Source organism: Dermacentor silvarum, chromosome 3 (assembly GCF_013339745.2).
Source record: "Dermacentor silvarum isolate Dsil-2018 chromosome 3, BIME_Dsil_1.4, whole genome shotgun sequence".
Classification (NCBI taxonomy): domain Eukaryota; kingdom Metazoa; phylum Arthropoda; class Arachnida; order Ixodida; family Ixodidae; genus Dermacentor; species Dermacentor silvarum.
Window position 1 is genome coordinate 103919113 of NC_051156.1, and position 19976 is coordinate 103939088.

Consider the following 19976-nt stretch of genomic DNA (forward strand, 5'->3'; position numbering starts at 1 on the left):
GGATCCACATTGGTGGATCTGTTACACCTGCAGATTAGGCTTTATTTGGGAAGCTTAGGTTATTCATCCCCTTAATATCAGTCAGCGCGTGTGCATTTGCTTGTTATGTTTCAGGCTTTTTCGGATTTCGAGTTTTGCATTTCCGTTTTTTATTTAAAACCTGTTATTTCTGTTTGGTGTCGTACTTAATCTTGTATTATTAAGAAGTCCTGGTGCTGGCCTCCTCTGCCAGTAGTTGGAACTTTTTCTGTACTAGTCGTATTTTTCTTGTTTTGATATTGTGTGGATTTTTTATAACAGTGTTTAAGTTCTGGTTCCGCCATTTAACTTATATCATGTATGTTTCTGACATTTCTGTCAAGAGGTCACAATGCAGTCACTGACCACGGGACCTGTTTCTGTATGTTATAACTTGTAATTCTTTAATTTTGAACAAGTAAATTCTACGCAGGACACAAGTATGCGCCCATTAGAATAAACGGACCCTACAATGGCGGATTAATACTAGCTCTCACCGTCTTATTTTCCCATGAAAGTTGGCAGCTTGTTCCAAAGAGCAACCTCAAAAGCCCCATAGTTTCTTTCTAAGGAAATAATGCAAGTGACCACGAAACACAATGATTAATACGTGCGCCAACGTTGCCGCAACAAAACTTTCAGGGTTTTAACAGCGAGATTGTGCGGAACGTGCAGACTCAATGCGTTTCTGTGACGAAGACGTGCACCCGTGTCTGAACTCGACGTGCAACACTGACTTGTAGTTGCTCCCATCGCTGGTGTCACGGCTGACCGCCTGGCGGGCGAGGGAGAGGGCGCCGAAGCGGTAGGTTCTGGCCAGCAGGTGAACGCACGCCTGCAACTCTTCGGGCACCTGCGTTTTTTTTTTTTTTTTTTGAGACACAAGCTCTTGCGTATCTGTGCTCTTGGCATTTACCATCTATCTGGAAGCGCAAGCAGCTGTACTCTACGTTCCATAATCGGTAAAATTCTACGCGCATAAATATGCCGAGATGAAACAAGACTGGAAGTCCACAGGAACATGAAGGACGCAGTGATCGACGTTGGACGAACAAGGTAAGTGAGGAAGAAGGCAATTCATCGCTTCTTATCTTATCGCCACTATGCTCCTGCAAGAAAAAGGACATTGAAACCACCTGTTCGAGGACGTGAGCTGGACTTTATAAAACCTGCCACTCTTTCGTTTAGGGCCTGTAGCCCGGGATTCAGACACTGGATTGTTTCCTCCACTGCCAAGGAAGCTCTTGCTGAATTATTGAGTCGAACCGAATGCCGCATTCAACTGGTATCTCTGTTCCTTTTTCTTTGTAATGTTTAATAATGATTCGTGAATCTTCCTTGTATTATTCCTCCTATTTTAACATGCAACTTTGCCCTTCAAGAACATTTACTATATAGCAGTCCTAAAATTTATTTGTGATTATGACGTGGAATAATTGACCTTCGTCAATCCGTCATAGTGGCTATGAGCCAAGAACAACTTGATAATGGAAATGCACACCTAAAAATGTTATGCTGCCTAAGGTTCAAATAATTAACATGTATGTATGTTCTAAGATAAGTGTGCATGAAATGCACACTTAACATTTTATGTTGCCAGCAGCATGTATGATATCGCCCAGAAATTTTGTTTTATTATTCTTCCTGATGGCAAAGTGTCTCGCTTTAAATAATACGCATTCTGCTTTTGTAATTTTCAGTTGAAGCTTATTTGTTTGTAGCCACAGGGAGAGCTCCTCTAGCGAAGCATTTGCCATTGCTTCTAAGCTAAGCTGGAATCACTGAAAAGAAAGTATTCGTACCATCCATGTAGAGTACAATATCGTCTATGTGAAATTTTGTATTTATCGCTGATGTAAGTAACAACCACAACTCTGTATGCCTCAGGCTGGAACAAATATTTCGACAAGGGACCCTGTCCTCGTGCGGATGAAGCCAAGGTCCTTTGTCGCAACACCAGTTCCAGCCTTAGAATTCAATCGCTCGTATCTTGTTGATGCAAAGTTGACAAATAAAAATTTCTTGTGGGTACTTCAAGTCACGGGATATAGAATGAGGTATTGTCCCCAGGGTGTCGAATCGAACCGGAGCTGAACCATAATCGAACGGAACCATTATTCTCCGCCATCTTGGAGCTGAAGGCGAACCGGAACTTATTAAAGAACCGTTCCGAACTGGTTCGACAAATAGTGCAGAAAGCCCTGTGAACCCTTGGGGGGAGGGGGGGGGGGCATGCCAGAGGCAAAATGCTGGTCAAAAGCTCAAAGCCTCCCGTGGTCGGGAAACGATTTCCATGCTAATACTCAAATAACCTCAACTCAATCCTGACAATCATTAAGTTGTTAATGTTTCGTGTAACCAAGGCTGCGTTTTATGCGATGAAAATGCGGGTGGTTTGTACATCTCGCACAGAGGTACAAGAAATATTCTGTTCAACTTACTCTGTTTAAATCTTGTACGTGGTATGATGAGCAGCAGTTGTAATCCAACTGTAGCCATGAGGGAAATCCATAGCGTTGAAATTTTTGACGTTCATTGCGATTGTGCTTGGCGTCGCGTGCAACGTCAATGCTTCATGTGACAATGATGGTGAGAGAAACAAGAATGGAAAACCCTCCACTGAATCTACAGACCAAATACGTACGTGAATACGAAATATGTATATTATCGTACAATGCATGAAAATAGGGGAAATAGTTTTAAGTAATTATTTGCAATGCTCCCAATTAAGTAAGAAAAATTGAAGTCTCGCGACGCACTAGCAAATTGTAAGTCTCCCTAATTCAGATGAAGCAGTAAGAACCTGCATTTCAACCGTTTTATCTTTGCAGGTGCTGAACCTGAACCAAGCCAGAAAATATGCAGAAAACTTAACCTGAGCCCGAACGAAACCTAAAGACTTTTTGATTCGACACCCTGGTTGAACCTTCTTTTATAGCAGTAATAAATGTTTGAACGGAAATAGATCTCAAAGGGAGAAAAAAAAGTCAGAGCCCTTCCACCCGCTCTTGTGGCATTTGCTATGTTGGGGTTCAGCTATATTGGGGATTTGCTATGCTGAATTTGGCTACTAAATAGAAAAACCGACCCCTTCGCTACGTACGCCGGAAAGAGGCTTGGGTGCCGGCTCCGAGTAGCACAATGGGGTATTTTTAACACTTAGAAAATGGCTATACAATGCCCGGCTCTGAAAGAACTGGCTCGGCATTCACGGGTGACGGCGTTCCTCGCGCTTTTCTCACGCTTTTCTACAACGTTTCCGGACAAGAATCCTTGACCAAAGCTTCGTATATACAACCAACGCTAACGCGAACTCCTCTCACACCCTACTCTACCGTTGACCTAGTTTTTTCATACACCGCCATTGCTTGGCGTGCCTCACGCTCTCCCCGTCCAATACAAACGCGAGTTTTGGACCGCGCGACTTACGTCAAACCCCCTCCCCGTTCTTTTCATTTGCACCCTGTCACAGCATTTTTTACAGGGTTGCGCTCTTCTTTTCCCCTTCTCTCCCGCTAGGTCACGTGGCTTTCTACACGCGGACGCGATCTCCTGGATAGTAACCCTTAACGGCTTCACTGTAAAAACGCGGTCTTATTTCCTTTGTAAACTTTTTTTACCAGTGGAAAACATCGCGCATTATTTGTTAAGCACGAAGCACCCGTTTTAGCAAAAAAAAAAAAAGGAGATGCTTATCGTAAAAAGTTATCGGTATATCAAGCCCTGTGGGTAATCGGTAGAGGTCAAGTTTCTTTGGTGTAAATGCTTGGTAAATGCTAAACGTGTTGACGTGATGCGATAATAAATTATTGTCGATAAGAAATAACGTACATGCAATGTTTAAGTTATGTAGATGTCAAGTTGGCGTCGTGCATGAGATTACATTGCTTGATAATTGTGTTGAAGCAATCCACGAGAATGAACATAGTTGACTTATTTATTCTTCTGTAGAAGTGGATGATCGTCAGTGCCTCCCACTGGAGCATATCCATTCTCTTGACTGCTTTGATGACGCTCGTCTCCACAACATCTCCATCACAGCGTCCCATGTCGAGAAGTTGTTGGCATCGCGGGCGGTGCAGATATAGTTATAAAGAGGTGTATAGGTATATTTATAAGTATGAAGTGTAAACTGATATTTAACACATCTGCACCCCTTCAAAACACGTGACTAACTGCACGTCCCGATGGAGACTTCGATAAATGTTCTTTGAATTCGCATACAACTGTATTCCAAAATTTGCTGGGTTTTGATTAAAGAGCCGCTAGTAAGGCCGTCAAAAAATACTTTGGCTTCAGCTTGTTCTTCCGCTGGCTTGTTCCGCTTTTCTGCAAAGCGACTATTTTTCTCCAGATAAGCTTTCAGCTGCTTGTGAACCATTGGTCAGTCGAATCAGATTTCACTGTGATATGGTTATTGCACTTATCATCTAAGGCCAGCAGTGTATTTCAGTAAACATCCCTTTGTGCGCTCACCGAGTGCCTAATATAAGACATCTAAAACATTTCCGAAACCGTGCATGTTCTTTGGAGATGTTTTCGAAGTATGACCTCTTGTTTCTTGTGATGAGGCTGGTCGTGGGTGAGAAAGAGTAAGAAAGGCAAGAAAGTGCCTAAATGAAGTTAATTATGACCGCTAAAAGCGTAGTTACGTTCTTGTCGTCCGGATAGGATGTTACTAGAAGGTACAGAGTATGGCCAGCCTGCATTAGGTAAGATTGTCTTATGTCAAAACTGGAAAGCTTGTTTTGTATCATTACTAGATGATTTAATTATCATAGCAGATGGCAGGTAACTTGTGGGTAATAATAGCTGTAAAAAATTGTTGCAGTTTCACCTGAACGGCGAAGCATCAATTGCGAGAGCAAATTTGTACAGAGCTATACGGAGTAATGATATTAGCTTTATCAGCTGTATAAACTTGGACATGCAGCAGCACCGACAACACGCAGAACTATTGTCGACGCCCTCGGCGTTTTGCCCGCGTTCGCTCAAAATGCGTGCGGCGTTGGTGATGGTTGACAGAGCCTCTGATATAAATAGGCACTTGGTGCCGCAGCTAAACGTCGCCTCCCTTCCCTCCCCTCCCCCTCCCCTCCCCCACGGCCTCTCGCGCGTCGGAAGAAGGCGCGTTTGCTCTACATATATGGTGATTGTAAAGGAGGAAAGAGACGCCTACTTCTGCAGCCCTTAAGCGAGCACGGCGCCGAACGCGTGTTTGTTCTCCGCCGTGCGTTCACTCCCCGTGAAAGCGCGCGCCCCTCGCGCCCTTTCACTCGCACATACAGCCATCGGCGCGCGGCGACGATTTCATCTCCATTGACGTCATACGGAACCTCACGGCGACGGCGACGGCGACGGCAGAAATCTGATTTTGAGTGTCCATAGAATTGCTATCGCAATAAAACGTACATAGGAACATTGGAAAATTTTGCAAATACGTTAAAGAAACAGGCAGCATTTTGCCGAAAGATTAATCTGGGAGCCTGTAGCCGATGCGAAAAACTGCCCTTAACATACCCTTTTACACACAAATCAAAGTTAATCCAAGGTTTGTGCCATTGCCAATGAGCGATGATGATTTTCCGACCGATATTTATTTGTGTAGCCGAAAATCATGGAATTCAGTTGTCAACTGCGATCGCGAATATCGCGTAATGCGCCCGCCTTTCCATTAAAGGACTACGACAAACAAGCAAGCTACCAACACTTTCATGACAATTTAAGATGTAAAGCGAAAAATGCTTCCGTAATGCGCGATAAAGACTTCATCGACGTCATGCAGAATAACGTAAGGAAAAACTTCAGAGTGGCCCAGAGCACTCTGCATGCACCACTGTTGTTTCGCACATATAGCAGGTTGATCATCGAAGGCGAGTGTCGGTGCCCAACGCTCGCCGCGTCACGTCACGTCAGCTTATGTCATAATAAATAGCATTCTAAAGATGCTACTCAAAGCCGCTGATAAATTTTAACGTTATTGAGTTACATCGCTGCATGTGCAGGCCCGGCTAACCTAGAACTTGCAATGCTGGAAGGTGGCCAAAGCTGTAACGCCCACAGATTCGAGCACCTTAGTTCTTCCGTACCCCACAAGCGGACTAAACGCTCACCACAGTGGAGAGCAACTTTTACCTGAGGCACGTGCTCCCCGTGGCTCAGAGTGAGCAGCTCCTGCGCTGTTCCACCGTGCGGCAAAGCAGGTGACAAAAAGACGGCCAGTGAGAAGGCCACGTAGTTGAGCATCGCGGTCGCCTCGTGGTTGACGAGCAGCGCCGACAGTTGTCCCAGTTGTTCGGGGCTGTCGACCTGCGTAAAGGGACCCCGCGGCAAGCACGGCTCCGAACTAAAACATTCATCTAAAACTCTCATTTTACAGCCCTATTTCCCAAACAAAACTAAATATTATAGGTGCTCGACGGAGTGCCGTGGTGAATTGGTTTGAACAGCTGGAGATCAGCAGCGGCAATAAAGTTCTTATAGCTGTTCTGACTGCGACTAATTGTTCAGAGTGCTCTTTTTCCACGGCTCAGTTGGCGGGTTTTTTGAAGCACAGTGGTCAATTTATACGTCACTATACGGGTCAGTGCTAGAACTTCGGATGCTAAAAGTCATGGCGCACGGCATGGCAGCAGAGTGGTCTAACTTCAACCTTATTTCCCAAATTGATGAGTATATGCGTACACTAGCGTATTTTTTCAATCGAATGGACATCCGTGAAAGCCTATAGTACAAAAGGCCTACGAATATCAGGAATGGAAATTTCCAAGCGCTCAAAAAGAAAAAGTAACAATTTCTTCCTAGTTTAAATTTTTGTGCTAAAGCATTTTTGAACATATATGGCACCATACAAACGCGTAAAATCAAATACATTGTGGTATATCTGTGTTACAGGGAACGAAGCTAACGTGTCGTAAGCGAGAAAAATAATTTATATTCGATGCGCGATGCTACGACATCTGCAGCGCCTGGAGCGACCACATGTATTGCGCCCACTTGCGTGCGGCAAAGCGTAAAAAACCAAGGAAAAGTTCACGCAAACGAAATTTCCTTAAGCTGATCGCAAATGCAGTGGAGCTGTGTTACCTGAACAAGAACGCGCGGCTCCTTTGAGGCATTCTTCCCGAAGACGATGTCGCCCAGCAGAATGCGTGCGTACTCATCCCACGACCATGCCTTGTTGCCGTAATTGCTGGCTAGTGTGCTAACGTTGATAAGAGCGGCATGGCGAACGGGACCAGTGCCGGTAGTGGCCACCGTCGAGTGTTCCGGAGAAGACGCGACGCTGCCCGCTTGAATGATGGCAGAGAGTTCGTGGTCGATCGCCAGCACCTGAAAGAACATCACGCCACAACAGGTGGTGTATATCTGCGTAAAACCCTCCCCTCCAGAGTTAGTTCATTCTGTCGATTGAAAATTTAGTTTGACCACAGTTCAGGAAATTTCACAACCGTGAAAACCACACAGCCGCCGAACTGTGCACCGAATTGGTGACACTGCCGAATGCATGCATTTGCAATCACTTATGCATGGGCGCGTAGCTAGAAAATAGGTGCGAGTCTAAAAATCTCTTCCTAATCGTCATTTTCTTGTTGTGAATTCGATCACGCGTACGTATATCTGCCGTTTCTCTTCTTTTACCACATTGCGTAAGAAAAGAAAGAGAAATAATAATAAAACGCAACATGCAAGCAAATGAATGCAAGCAAATCTCCGAGAGCACACCTGCGCAGCTTCTTCCTCCAGTTTTCGAGGCAGTGCCTTGACCAGAGCGAAGCCGGCGAGGATCTTCTGCAGCAGTGAGTCCTTGTCGGGCTTGCCCAGGACGCCTTGGAGGCGAAGGGAAGGCGTCGACTCAGGCGGATCCAGGAAGAGCACCACACTCTTGGCTTGTCTGCGGCGACGCGCAGTGGTCAGCGATGGTCGGAAGATGGCCGCCATGCCGAGCTCCCGGTCCAGCATCCCCGCAACGCGGGTCAGGTTGGGCACAATGAGCGACGACGTACCCTCGTGCGATGCTTCGTACGGGTAGCGCTGGGCCGAGACAAAAGTCATTTCACAGCGACAGCCAAATACATGTCGACGTTCACCTTAACTAACATCAGTCGCAGGTTCAAAGGGACAAAAATCACGCAGACCCTTTATTGTTTTAAGGGAAGCCTTGCGTGCGAATGAAACAAAGTACGTTTTTTAGCAACCCCCAATAGAAGGTGGCAGTATTTTTGCCTTTTTATGAAAAATGTTAATAGTGATTCTGTTGTAACCAAATTACAAATCATTAGTGTTAAGGCCATAATTTCAACACAGGATTTATAGAGTACACCTGAAAACATCCCTTTAAATTGTTTTCCGCATTTAAAATGAAAGTTTCTCTGACGACTAATCGGCATACCACTAAGGCTTTTAAGCGTTTTACGCGCTTTCCTTTGAGCACGAGAAATAAAAAACTCCACAAAGGACCATGCGTCACAAGAAACGGAAAGCGGTGATTTAAAATGTGTACTAGAAAGCATGGAATGGCATAGTATATATACGAATAATACAATAAAACGTTAATCAGTACTATATATTCAATTTATGGGATCACAAAGGTAGTGGAACTTTCTTTACTAGCTTACTAAGAAAATGCCGTTGATTTAGCCCTCTCAAAGTACTTTGCCTTTTCTTTTTTTAAAATCTTGCTACGCGCGTTAGCTGGTTCACTTGGGACATGATAAACTCACATTTTGTCGATTTTAATCACTACTTTTCTCATCAGTCATTATTTCTTGTGTTCCATTCATACAGAGTCAATCACGTTTTAGGCATCTCTGGTATCAGTAGTCGTTGCTGATCGGCAACGACCCGGGTCTTGGCCAGTCCTGACGATTTGTCGTGCTGGACGGCCCGAGACGACGCGTACGCCTAATTTCACCGACCGAAAGCAGCCCCTCGAAAGTCCTGGGCAATACGGGACAACAAATCGAATATACCGACATGTTCACAATCCAGTGCAGGCAGCCGAGAGGTGCAACCATCCCAGCTCTATGTCGCAAGTCCTATTCATCGCAACTCTACCAACTTGCAGATGCTATGGTCGGTGTGTAATCTACGCACGAACTAAGAAAAACAGGCGAAACACTGACGGTAAATCGAATGAAAAAAGTTGCAGTGGCTTAGCTCGGCTATGCCAGGATATACGTAGCGTTAGCAAAGGTTCAGCTGATTATTCTTAGCTTTACTGGTTGCCTAGATTGTCAAGGATTAGCTTGATTGTCATGCTTACTGCTGCTCCAATGACACACACGCGGTATACGTATTATGTGGCCCATGTATTCATTCCTCCTACGATCAACCGCTAATTGCCAGGCAACTACTTCGGGATCCGATGAGTCAAGCTTCTCCGTTCTTCTGCGCTGTTGAGCAGCATTTGCGCTCTCCTTCTCCATGGCTATACCACACTGGCAAACGCCAGTCAGAAGCGCAGCGGCTCCAGCGCAGTGTCAGACGGCGACTGCACAGCGAGCGAACGCGCGCCGGCGCCAGTGCGTCTACCACGGCTACGACGTCACTCCTCTGGAATGCGCAGACCGGCGGCGGTGAGTCGCGCGCGGCGGCGGCGGAGTGCGCGAGAGGTGCCGGCTCCGGTGGCTCCGGTGATGCGCAAGCCGTGTGACATCACTGATCCTTGCGCATGCGCAGCACGGCTCTTGATGTGCCACGCGAAACGGGCTTGGCTAGGCCAGTGTAGCTAACGCTACAAAATGACAAGCGTGGCGTTAAGGGTCAGGAAGATGGTGGTGTAGATTAGCAAAGCGGGGTAGCCGACGAATGAATTGAGTTGGGCAGATAACTAGTGGCCTAGAATAGCTACAGAGGTGGGCCAATAGAAAGGGAGTGCAGTCGAGGACGGTCGAGAAGTAGGTGGTGTGATGAAATTATGAAATGTGCAGGCACAAGATGGTGCCAGTCAGCTAACACAAGACAGGAGTATAATTTGAGATCGCTGGTTTAGGCCTCCACCCTGCAGTCGGCATAAATAGAATGACGATTATGTTCTTGGCAGTGATGATTATCTGTTCACCACGAACGTCTATTAACAATATCCAAGCCTGGCGAGGAAGCATTTAATTCCGAGAAGTGCGTATCAGTTACGAACGCACCTCGAGACCATAGTGACGGAAGAGGTCCTCGAGGTCCGGCCACGGTCCTCGGCTCCGCTCCTTTGAGACGCAGCGCAGGAAGAAGTCCGAGGCGCGCGACATGAAGCTGGCGTTGCGGCTGCTCGCGTCCGCGCTCGCATCTGCTTGGTGGAACTCGTGGAACATGTTTTCCAGGCGGTACCTGAGTGTCACGTTTGCGACCAGTATGGAATTGAACTTTCAGTTATCTACACGGCACAGCCCCTACAACGCCACCTACACCCTGGCTAATAATCAGTTCCAGAATCTGCTGCGGATGCGTCCGTCTTGCGGACTTCAGCAGAAATGGGGCGCTATAACGTAAAATGATTCCAAACTGTTTTGATTCCAAACTCCTGACGTCAAATTAACGTAACCACCGACGCAAGCATCGGGTGGTGACCCGCAGCGTTGTCTGAACAACCCAATCAAACACTCTCCTCGTTTATAGGAGGTCACCTTTGTCCACTCTCAAAACCAATAACACTGTCTACACTGAGCGGTCTTTTACATCTAATTAACTGACAAGAGGCGAGGAGCACGCTCTAGTGTAGAGGGTATTCGATGGGGCCAAGCCAGCACAGTGAAAATAGATCACCGCAGGGGCGTAGCCAGAAATTTTTTTCGGGGGGGGGGGGGGGGGGTTCATCGGCCCGACCGGGGGGCGGGGGGGGGGGGGGTAAGCGTCTGCTTTCCTCTACGTGACGTGATCGATAATAAATATCGGTAGTTTAAGCACACTCTCTGCATGTATACCCCCCCCCCCCCTCGCGTGTGTGTGTGCCTGTGTGCTTGTGAAGAAATTAAGTAAAAAGTAATGTAAGCTCAGTAGAATACAGTAAGTACGACAGGTACAGTGGGCGTTTGGAGCAACCGTCTCTGATCGCGCCACTGAATGGACCAGTCTTCGAAAACGCATCATTGAGACGACCCGCCCGATCGGAGACGGCATCATTAATTGTTAATCTCCGTTAAGCGTAGATGGCGTCGTCCTCGTCGGGGCTAAGTGCGTTTCACAGGTCAAGGACGGCTATACATGTGAAAATGCACGTGTTACCAGGCTATACCTACTCCCATAGCAATAGCTTGTTCGCTGCGTCTTTGCGCTAGAAAACTCAAATACGCGCAAAAACGAGTAATGCTTTTTTTTTACGAAGCTTTCGTCGCCTTGCATTTCCTGCGGCAAGTGCATGGGCCGCTGTGTCTTCCGCTGTGTGCGAGCGTGCAGCCGTCATTTGCCTTCACGTCAACAGATTCAGAATTGTACAGAATATTTCACCGCACTGCATAGTTACGGCATGTGTACGCATTTTAAGTAGTGCGTGCAAGTCATTTCTGCTTCACTTAGGCCGGTGCAAACAGGAAGCGGCCTTGTACCTCACAGAATCTCGACTCATTGGTGTACTAGTGATGCAGGAATGAACTCCGGTCTTGTTCAGTGCATAGTGCACATAATCAATTTCTCAGGACGCGTGAACTCCGACGAGAACTGTCAGCGCCTGCAACAAGAGTTTACTTACGCTGTACTGCGCACAGCAGTAATCCATGCTTGTCGGCTGTCTGTTTCGTGCATTCTGCTGCGAGTCGGTGGAATTTCACTGCTGGCATCAACCCTTTCGTGTGTACATTGCTGGTTTGGGATTCCACAACACAACAGCAACTACCAGCCTTTCGTAATTGCTGGTTTGGGATTCAGCAACACAACAGTAACTACCAGCCTTCCGTAGGGGCGCAATCGCAAACGAGAGACGTTTTGCGCTGCAGACTATGGCTACGTTCACACTTGGGAAGCGGCAAGCGGGTGGAGAGGCCAAAGCGGCCGGAAAATCTTTTCCGCGCATGTCCAAGTTCACATTTGTTTTGCTACCACCGCGGCCACCGCTGCCGCTTTCGTCCACATCCATCTATAGTCTGCGTACGTTTGTCGGCGGGGTGGCGCTCATTATCGCATTATTTCGAGCGGTATGTTCATTCACTGACCCACCCGTCATCAAAAGTGATCATCTTGCGCAATTTCGCGTGTCATCTGCGACCTTCGGTAAGTTCCTCGTTGGCGTTCTGTAATTCTCCTCAGACGGGCGCGGTAGCGCTGTGTCACAGGTTGCTGCGTAGGCGTGATTATATTTCTTTAATAGCTTTAATTTACAAGTTGTAATAACATTTCATCATTTCGTATTGTCGGCGCTTCCAGGACACCAAAGGGGCAACGGAAACACCACAGCTAAAGCCCGGGCTGGCCCTTGTGTTGGGGCTCGCCAAAGCCTGCGCGTCCTACGTGAGACCTACGCTCCCAATCTATCGTCGCGACGAGAAAAGCACTTCTGCAACTTCTGCAAGTGACTTCAAGTGACTTCTGCAACATACCGTGCACGAGCGAGGAGAATTATGGAGCGCCAACGAGGAATCTGCCTAACTATTGTCTGTCATGGAAGTGGAAGAAGAAATGGCTTTTATACTTCTACCTACTTGTTTTCTAGAAATGGACAATGAATAAACGGAAGACAAGAAAACCTCGGAAACGGCAGTGGTGGGTTCGCCTGGCTTTGGTAAAGTGTAAGAAGTTGGGTCACGCCAAGGGTTCGTTGCCGCACCTCCGGTCGCGCGACGTTGAATACTATCGCGAGTATTGCTGACAGTACGTTTTAGTACTTCTCTTGTCGTAGAGCAAGGGTGGTTCTTGATCGCGTCGATCAGCATTGCAGCCTACACTTTTGGTGCCATGTTCAATGTTACGACCGGAAGTTTACATGCTAGTGTAGCTTCCGGTCGAGCAGAACGACTTTCCGCCACGTTTCCGCTTCGCCATGGCGAAAAAATCGGTCCGAGACCAATTTGGCTCGCCGCCTGTTTTTCTGCCTGTTTTGCCGCCTAGGCGGGCGGATTTTTGCAAGATTTTGCCGCTTCCGCCAGCTTCGAGACCAAGTTCCTACGCGAACGCGGCCTAACCGGCACCTGAAGGGAAGCGGCGGAAATGTATACCGGAAATTTCGACCACCTGGGGACTTTAACGTGCACCTAAATCTAAGTTAACGGGCATCGAGCATTTTCGCCTTCATCTAAATGCGGCTGCCGCATTTGTAGCTTCTTTTGTTGCGCATATGTTGCTTCAGAATGCGGCCGCCACATTCGCGCCCAAAACCTCACAGAGTGTCAAGGCCTTGACAAACACCGTGACAGTTTTTTTTTTCATATGCAGACATGATTCGCTGTAAATTACCAACCCAAACGGAAGCGCCCAGGAATGAAAGTGTGAAAGTAGCACCGGTTTCTTGAAATATGTCAGCGCGAAGCGACGAGAGCAAATGGTGGGTTAGTGGGAGGGGGGGGGGGTGCAAGAAATTTCGGGGGGGGGGGGGTTTGAACCCCCCATACCCCCCCCCTTGGCTACGCCACTGGATCACCGCATGAAGAGGGTGGTGCCGGCTTCTCCGATTGGTCCGCTTCGCCTTACTTAGCTTGCGATGGCTGGTTGAAAATCGCGGCGGCGTGAAACGGAAGGATAAGAATGCCACTAAAACGGATCCTCAGCAAGGAAGAGTTGGCAGATCGATGTCGTATGCATGCCGAAAGGGCTCGATAACGTTTTACTGCCACACAAAAAGGTTTATCATGCGCAAATAAATACACGCTCAACGGCAGGTGCGAGTATAGCGAGGGCCTGAGCGATCGCCGGACAGCCATCTTCTATTCCTTTCAGAACGGGGCAGTCTGTGGCTATTCAGAAAAATTTTCAGTTTTGTTCGGCATGTTATTGCATTTTTGTTCGGCATGTTATTGCGACCGCCCCAGTAGGCCGGATAATACATCTACAGCGACGGACGGGATTGCTGCCGCTTAAGTGAATCGTATAGTTCCGCATGTGTAATGCGTTAGATGTGGGTTCTGCGCCTTACCAGGGGAAAGTTGTCTTCTCCTTAACTTATATTTAATTTTTCCCTATATTTGCTACATTTCATTTAACAGAACACTTAATTTTTCTTGTGCTTTTCTTGCGTTCATAGTTTGTTTGATTCGTGCCAAGCAAGCGCTTGTATACCTCTGACGTCTTCTGCGTCCTGCGTCTTCTGTTGAGCGCTAAAGTAATCAAAAACAACCGAACACACAAAGAACGAAAGAAAGAAAAGAAATAGCACTAGCAAGCCTGATCTCGCACCTTGTTTTCCTAAAACCTAATATTTTTATTCCGCTCTTGCACCCGTGAAGTCGAGGACGTCGCAAATGAGTTCTCAGCCCATTCGTCGTTGCATTTTTTTAAATACTTGGAGGTTCTGATAGCTTTCCTGCAAAACCGATCGGGTGCTGCGAGAGCACAACCATAAGCATCGTCCATATGTAGGGTTTTTAAATAGGTGCGCGCAAATATTCCCAAATTTCGAATAGCGCATCGAATATTTTAAATTGGTGCATAAAATTGGTGCAAAGTACGATATATTTCGTTCACGCGGCCACAGATGCATGGTGATAAAATTTAGTAGTTAGCAGGCTTCGTCGTTCAGGAAGCCTGACCTCACCGGGTAAACGGCGTTCATTTGCCCTCTCCGAACAGTCACGTGTATGTGACAACTACACATCGTATTTGTTCCTAATGGTCCTTTTTGTGCTATAAATAAGGAAGACTTCATAACCTGCAAAGTTATGACAGAAACTTGGTAACTTGGTAACTTATGAAATAAACTTGGTCATTAATACTATGATATGAACATTGTTCGGAATAATGGTGCAAACAGCTGTTCATTATTCGAAAACTATTCCAAGAGTATTCGATATTCGATTCGATTAGCTTCTGGAACGATTCGATTCATGCTCGACTCAAATTACTACTCGTACACCCCTAAAGCATACTTGATGCACACGTCTAAAAACTCGATGAAATCACGCCGGCATGGGCCTCGTTCGGTGAGATGGACGCAGTACGCGTCGAATGGCGCCAATTACCACTGCACTCACATGAGCTGTCCCGCCGCGTAGAGTCTGTAGGGCATGGCGGCGAGGGTGTCCTGATGGAACCAGCGGCTGGGACACGCGTAGCTGTAGAAGTCCATGCACGGGTCGACCGTCTCGTCCAGCTTGCCCCCCAAGTACTCGCCCTGCCAGCGGCACACGGTCGAACGGCAGCCGTCCACCTGGCGAATGTATTCGGGCTCGCCTGTCTCCGCGCCGGCCGCGTTCAGCTGGCGGTCCTCGGCTGACAGAGGCGATCGCCGCGCTGTCCCCTTACGAACGCGTCCAGCGCCGGGACGCACGAGAGACCCGGCGTGCCCCGAGTTCCTGCGGTTCGAGTGCCTTGCATTGGTGAGCGCCGGCCCTAACGAGACCGTGTAGAGCCAACACCTCTTAGACAGCTTTTCGAAAAGCTTTCTAGGTGGTGTTGGTAGAGCCATGGGCCTTACCTGCTTTATAATTACCAGAAAGCACTACCCCGCTCGACTGTTTTGGTACCATGGGAAAGAAAAGGGCGAATGAATGGCTTCGTCTAATCAATTTGTTCTCGTGTTTTGTGACGTCCTTATCGCGTTATTTACTACGCTTTCTGTTTTTTTTAAATTTCAGAACAATCGATTTCTCTAGCACTCGAAGGCAATAAGCACCTGCATATATGAATAATCATTGCAAGTTCTCGCATTTATAAGGCAATAATTTGTTCAAATTGGTGAATTTACTAGCCAGGTAATCGTTTGAAGCCATAAGAACCAAGTTTAGGCAACACTGTGTACTACGCATTAGTCCGATGCTTCCTTACACAATGGCGCCAGATTAATATTAGATAATTTTGTACGAAACTGCGCTGTACAACAGCCTTTCATTAGTTATTCCAATGAAGTGATGTCATGAAATGACAAAAGCCACTAAGGTTTAATCGTATAGATAAGACAGATAAAACAATCCGGGGCACACAAACGCGAAAGGGTTACCTAAGGCAACACACCGCGGTAAAACATTGTTATCGAATGAGCTGTCGTCGCTGGTGAGTCACATAAATCACGCATGGCTTAGCCGCTGCCAAATTTTCTCTGTCCAGCAGCAAATAGAAGCTAGAAACATGGTTTGCTGAATCTGTTGGGCTGTACTTGCTACTACGCCGTCGACATCGTCTCGTCAATTTGATTTGGGCTAGTTGGTTTATGTTGAAGATACGTTAAGGAAGTGCGAAGGGATGAGTACAGGAAATGTGTACATGACTTCACGAAAAAAAAAATACGCCAGTCATTTATAGCTATGTCGAAAACGACGAGAGAACGATCCGTTTTGATAGACATGCGCAATGTATAGGCACTGCGGCTACAAGTGCTCATTCGGAAATTATATCTTCTGTTTAGATAGGCTATGACGCCGGCCGGGACGACGTACTTATCTCTGACTTTTCTATACAGCACACCTCTACAATTTCTTTTTTTTTTGTATGTTTTTAGCAATTTTTAGGGTCGTGGTCCTGAGAAACAGGAACGTGCGTGCGCATTTATTAAAATCGGCTCCTGTACTCAACTTTTGTTGTTATTGCACTTTCTTGTGTTATTGCGTTGCACAGTTTGTTCAATGAATATATTTCTAAGGATTAAAGTTATTTCAGAGATCCCAGCAGACGTACACGTGAATCCAGTATCGTGTCGTCGTTGTGAGTTGCCCTGGCGGCGATGTCGAGCTGCAAGCCCTACGCGTCAACCATTGAGCTAACCAGTGACATTTGCGCTTTGTAATTTCTGCAGTGGTTAGACGCATGGAGTTTCCTAAAGAAATTTAAGTGAAGCTGGTCGCAAAACGGCTCTCGCAAATGGTCACTTTTTTCGAAAAGCGACCACTCTCGTGGAGTTGCTCACTGACCGCAAAGCTGCTGAACCAATCAGCGGCGCAGGAACATGACGTCAGTATATTCCGATGGTCATGTCACGTGGCCGTGGTTGTGCGAGCAGACGTGAACGGCAGCGATTGCACGTCGTTGTGGTGTGGCGATAGGCAGGTCGCGATCGCAGCTGTGAAAATATTCTCAGTCGCTGGTGTGAAGAGAGCTACCAAGGAAATCATGGGTATTTAATGATTTTGTTCAGTCATCGCAATTGTTGCTTTCAACGTTTTTGTGGAGTTGTCTGTTGCGCTTTATCTTCCTAAATTGACAAGCACTCAAATTTTTCTAAACACAGAAAGATAATTATTCTCCGCGTGCATTGCGTGGGTAATTACAGTGAATTGTTGCACCCATAACGCAATACATGTCTAAAATGACCAATTTGTAAGGTAACAAAGCCGTTTGAAGCCACAAGGATGAAGTTTAGCCAAATCCACATACGGCTCAGCATTGCCATATGCTAGCGGAACCACCATACTTATAGCTCCCGTATAGCTACTACGGCCACAAATTACTCTGGGAATTTCGTAGGAAACTCTATGGGTTGGCACGCCACGCAGACTCCGATAGTGGTGGTGCCTCTGCACAGATTTCGGAGAACACAGCAGGCAGTGATGTCAGATAAAAAGGTTTTGTTGTGTGCATCGTAAAGAAGTCTATCCCGAAAAGATGCCGATGTTAGCTGTAAAAAGCCTGCAGCGGACCTCAGTCATTGAGTAAGAGACGAAGGCATAGGTAGAGCCTGGCTTACATCAGCCAGCGCTCTTGTGCATTCTGTTTTTGCATGTCTGCGCGAGTGTAGCTAATCGCGAACAGCACGGGTAGTTTCGAAGGAGCAGCTCGCCAACTTGGCGAGTTAGAACCTCCTTCTAGCGAAGAGCAACGACTCCAAATGTCCAATAGGAACACCGTCGATGGCGCGAGTCTAAGCAAGGAGCGTGCCCAGCATTACCTACGTTGCGACAGCCACTTTGCTTTTTCATAAGTTCACTAACGGCTCCATTCAGTCGTTATGTCGCACTGATGTGGATGCTATCGTGCGCAGTAAAAATAACCATCGATAAAAAGCTCCCGAAATAGCGGTGTTCAAGTCGCTGCACAAATCTACCGTCGCGTCTGCAGCAACGTTAGCAGTGCTGTGACAACTGTCAATAACTAGCGTGGGTGACATTATGTGGTACAAAATCAACTGTTGGTATGTTGAAACTGTTGTGATATCCGAAACAGCCGCACAACGCCAGTGTTTCTTTATAGCAAGTTATTCCTCCACAGGATAACAAAAACACGACGTCTGTGGTGCCATCAGACGAAGTTGGCGGGGAAACAAATGAACTGAAAATACGTACCCAACCCAGAGTTCCCGTCCATAGTGGAAGACAGTTCGCGCACCTCATCAACAGAGTAATGTCGGCACGGGTGCCGGTGTACCATGCTGAACGATCTCGTCTCACTCACAATGTCAAGTTCGACCACGTTGGCAGTCCGAGCCAATCAGAGGGCGTGGCCACTCTGTGAGCCTATCAGAGATGACAAGATGGTGAACTCGACAAAATGACGGAATTTCATAGTGTCCGGAAAAGCACCCCCCCCCCCCCCCCCCCCCCCCGGCTCTCGACGTGTCATTTGCAAGAGATAGTTGAAGTGCGGCGCCGGGTGCTATTCTTCGCGTCGCCGTATGCCCTTCTTCTACACGCTGCCTAATTATTCGTTTCCTACATGCTTATTGGTGTCGTTTGAATTTTTTCACGTTGGCTTGTGTGTCGTGTGGTCTTACGTTGTGTGGCACAATGATGTAATTTCCAATCAATAAATTGATCACACTGTGATAAATAATGAACTAACATCTACTCAAACGCGATATGCGTCACTGTGGCTGGGACATGCTGGGCGTCTAAGGCGCCCACTGAGATCACTTGTGAAGTTAATGGGGAAAATATGGGCCACTCACATCGGCTGCCCCACGCCGCCGCTCTGGCGCCCACTGGTGGGCGAAAGCGGCGCCGCGAGGCGGACGTCGGCGTCGCCCGCCGATGCCCGGTGCGCGTGCGCCGCCAACTGCGGGGCGGCGCCACCGACGTCGCGCCTCGCCGACGTCGCCATCATGGAAGAGACGACCAGGATGCCGGCGATGGCTGTAAAAGTCCAGATGTACGAGCGGGCACCGATGGCGGCTGACACGTGTTCTGAGAAGGTAGACGGCTTGCTTCGCGGCTCCCCAGCTGGCGCCGGGCAAAGCGCTGCTTCTTCCTCGGCCACCGCGTGCGACATCCTGCGAAACATGTAAGCTCAAACGAGAGGCGCTCGTGGAAGCTCGACGACAACCGCACGAAACGCCTAGAGGATGGGAATAAAGTGAAAGAGCCTACAAATGGTGCCACAACGAACGCGTGGCACAAAACTCGACAAGACATACAAACACCTTTATTTCGGCGACACTGATAGTAAGGTTTTCTTACAAACGATAAGGCAGGTGACGACTAGCAAACATTAATAAAAGTTGCTCGCATGCCACCTGATCCGATCCTCTACGTTCATAAGGATTTATACGAGAAGAGTAAGTTTTTATCATACAGGATTGAATATCATCACATACGATTGTGGATAAAGCGCGCCACATGTTCGAAAAACGTGCGCTGTCCGTGTGTGTTTTTATGTTGTGCTTGTTTCTTCTTGCGCTGAAAAATTTTTGAAGACGAATGACGACCGACTTGGTCGACTTTCAGTTCTTTCACCTGGCTAGGGTATATGTTTGTTTTTTCAGCAGGGAAAGAAAGAAACTCAATGTAGTCATTTATTTATCATATCCTCCAATAATAGCGGAGAAACCCAAGGTAATATCCATCTCTTTACAGCTTCACAGAGCCGTAGACAGTGCTTTAACGAGACACTGGTGGTGTTGCAGCCGCAATCATCAGAAAAATATATGACAATTCATCAGACCAATATTCTCAGAGAGT

At 47.2% G+C, this 19976-nt stretch overlaps 1 protein-coding gene across 1 annotated transcript in view; it reads right to left on the minus strand.

Annotated features, from left to right (window-relative positions):
• The window catches only part of LOC119444630 (endothelin-converting enzyme-like 1), a 145956-nt gene extending 126184 nt beyond the window's left edge, over positions 1-19772 (minus strand). The window contains exons 1-5 of the mRNA XM_049664674.1: positions 18968-19772; positions 15126-15446; positions 10161-10341; positions 7744-8052; positions 7105-7350 (exon numbers count right to left, since the gene is read on the minus strand). Coding sequence (XP_049520631.1) covers positions 7105-7350; positions 7744-8052; positions 10161-10341; positions 15126-15446; positions 18968-19299 — 1389 coding nt within the window. The 5' untranslated portion in view covers positions 19300-19772. The remainder of the gene's footprint in view (positions 1-7104; positions 7351-7743; positions 8053-10160; positions 10342-15125; positions 15447-18967) is intronic.
• Between the last annotated feature and the right edge of the window lie 204 nt (positions 19773-19976).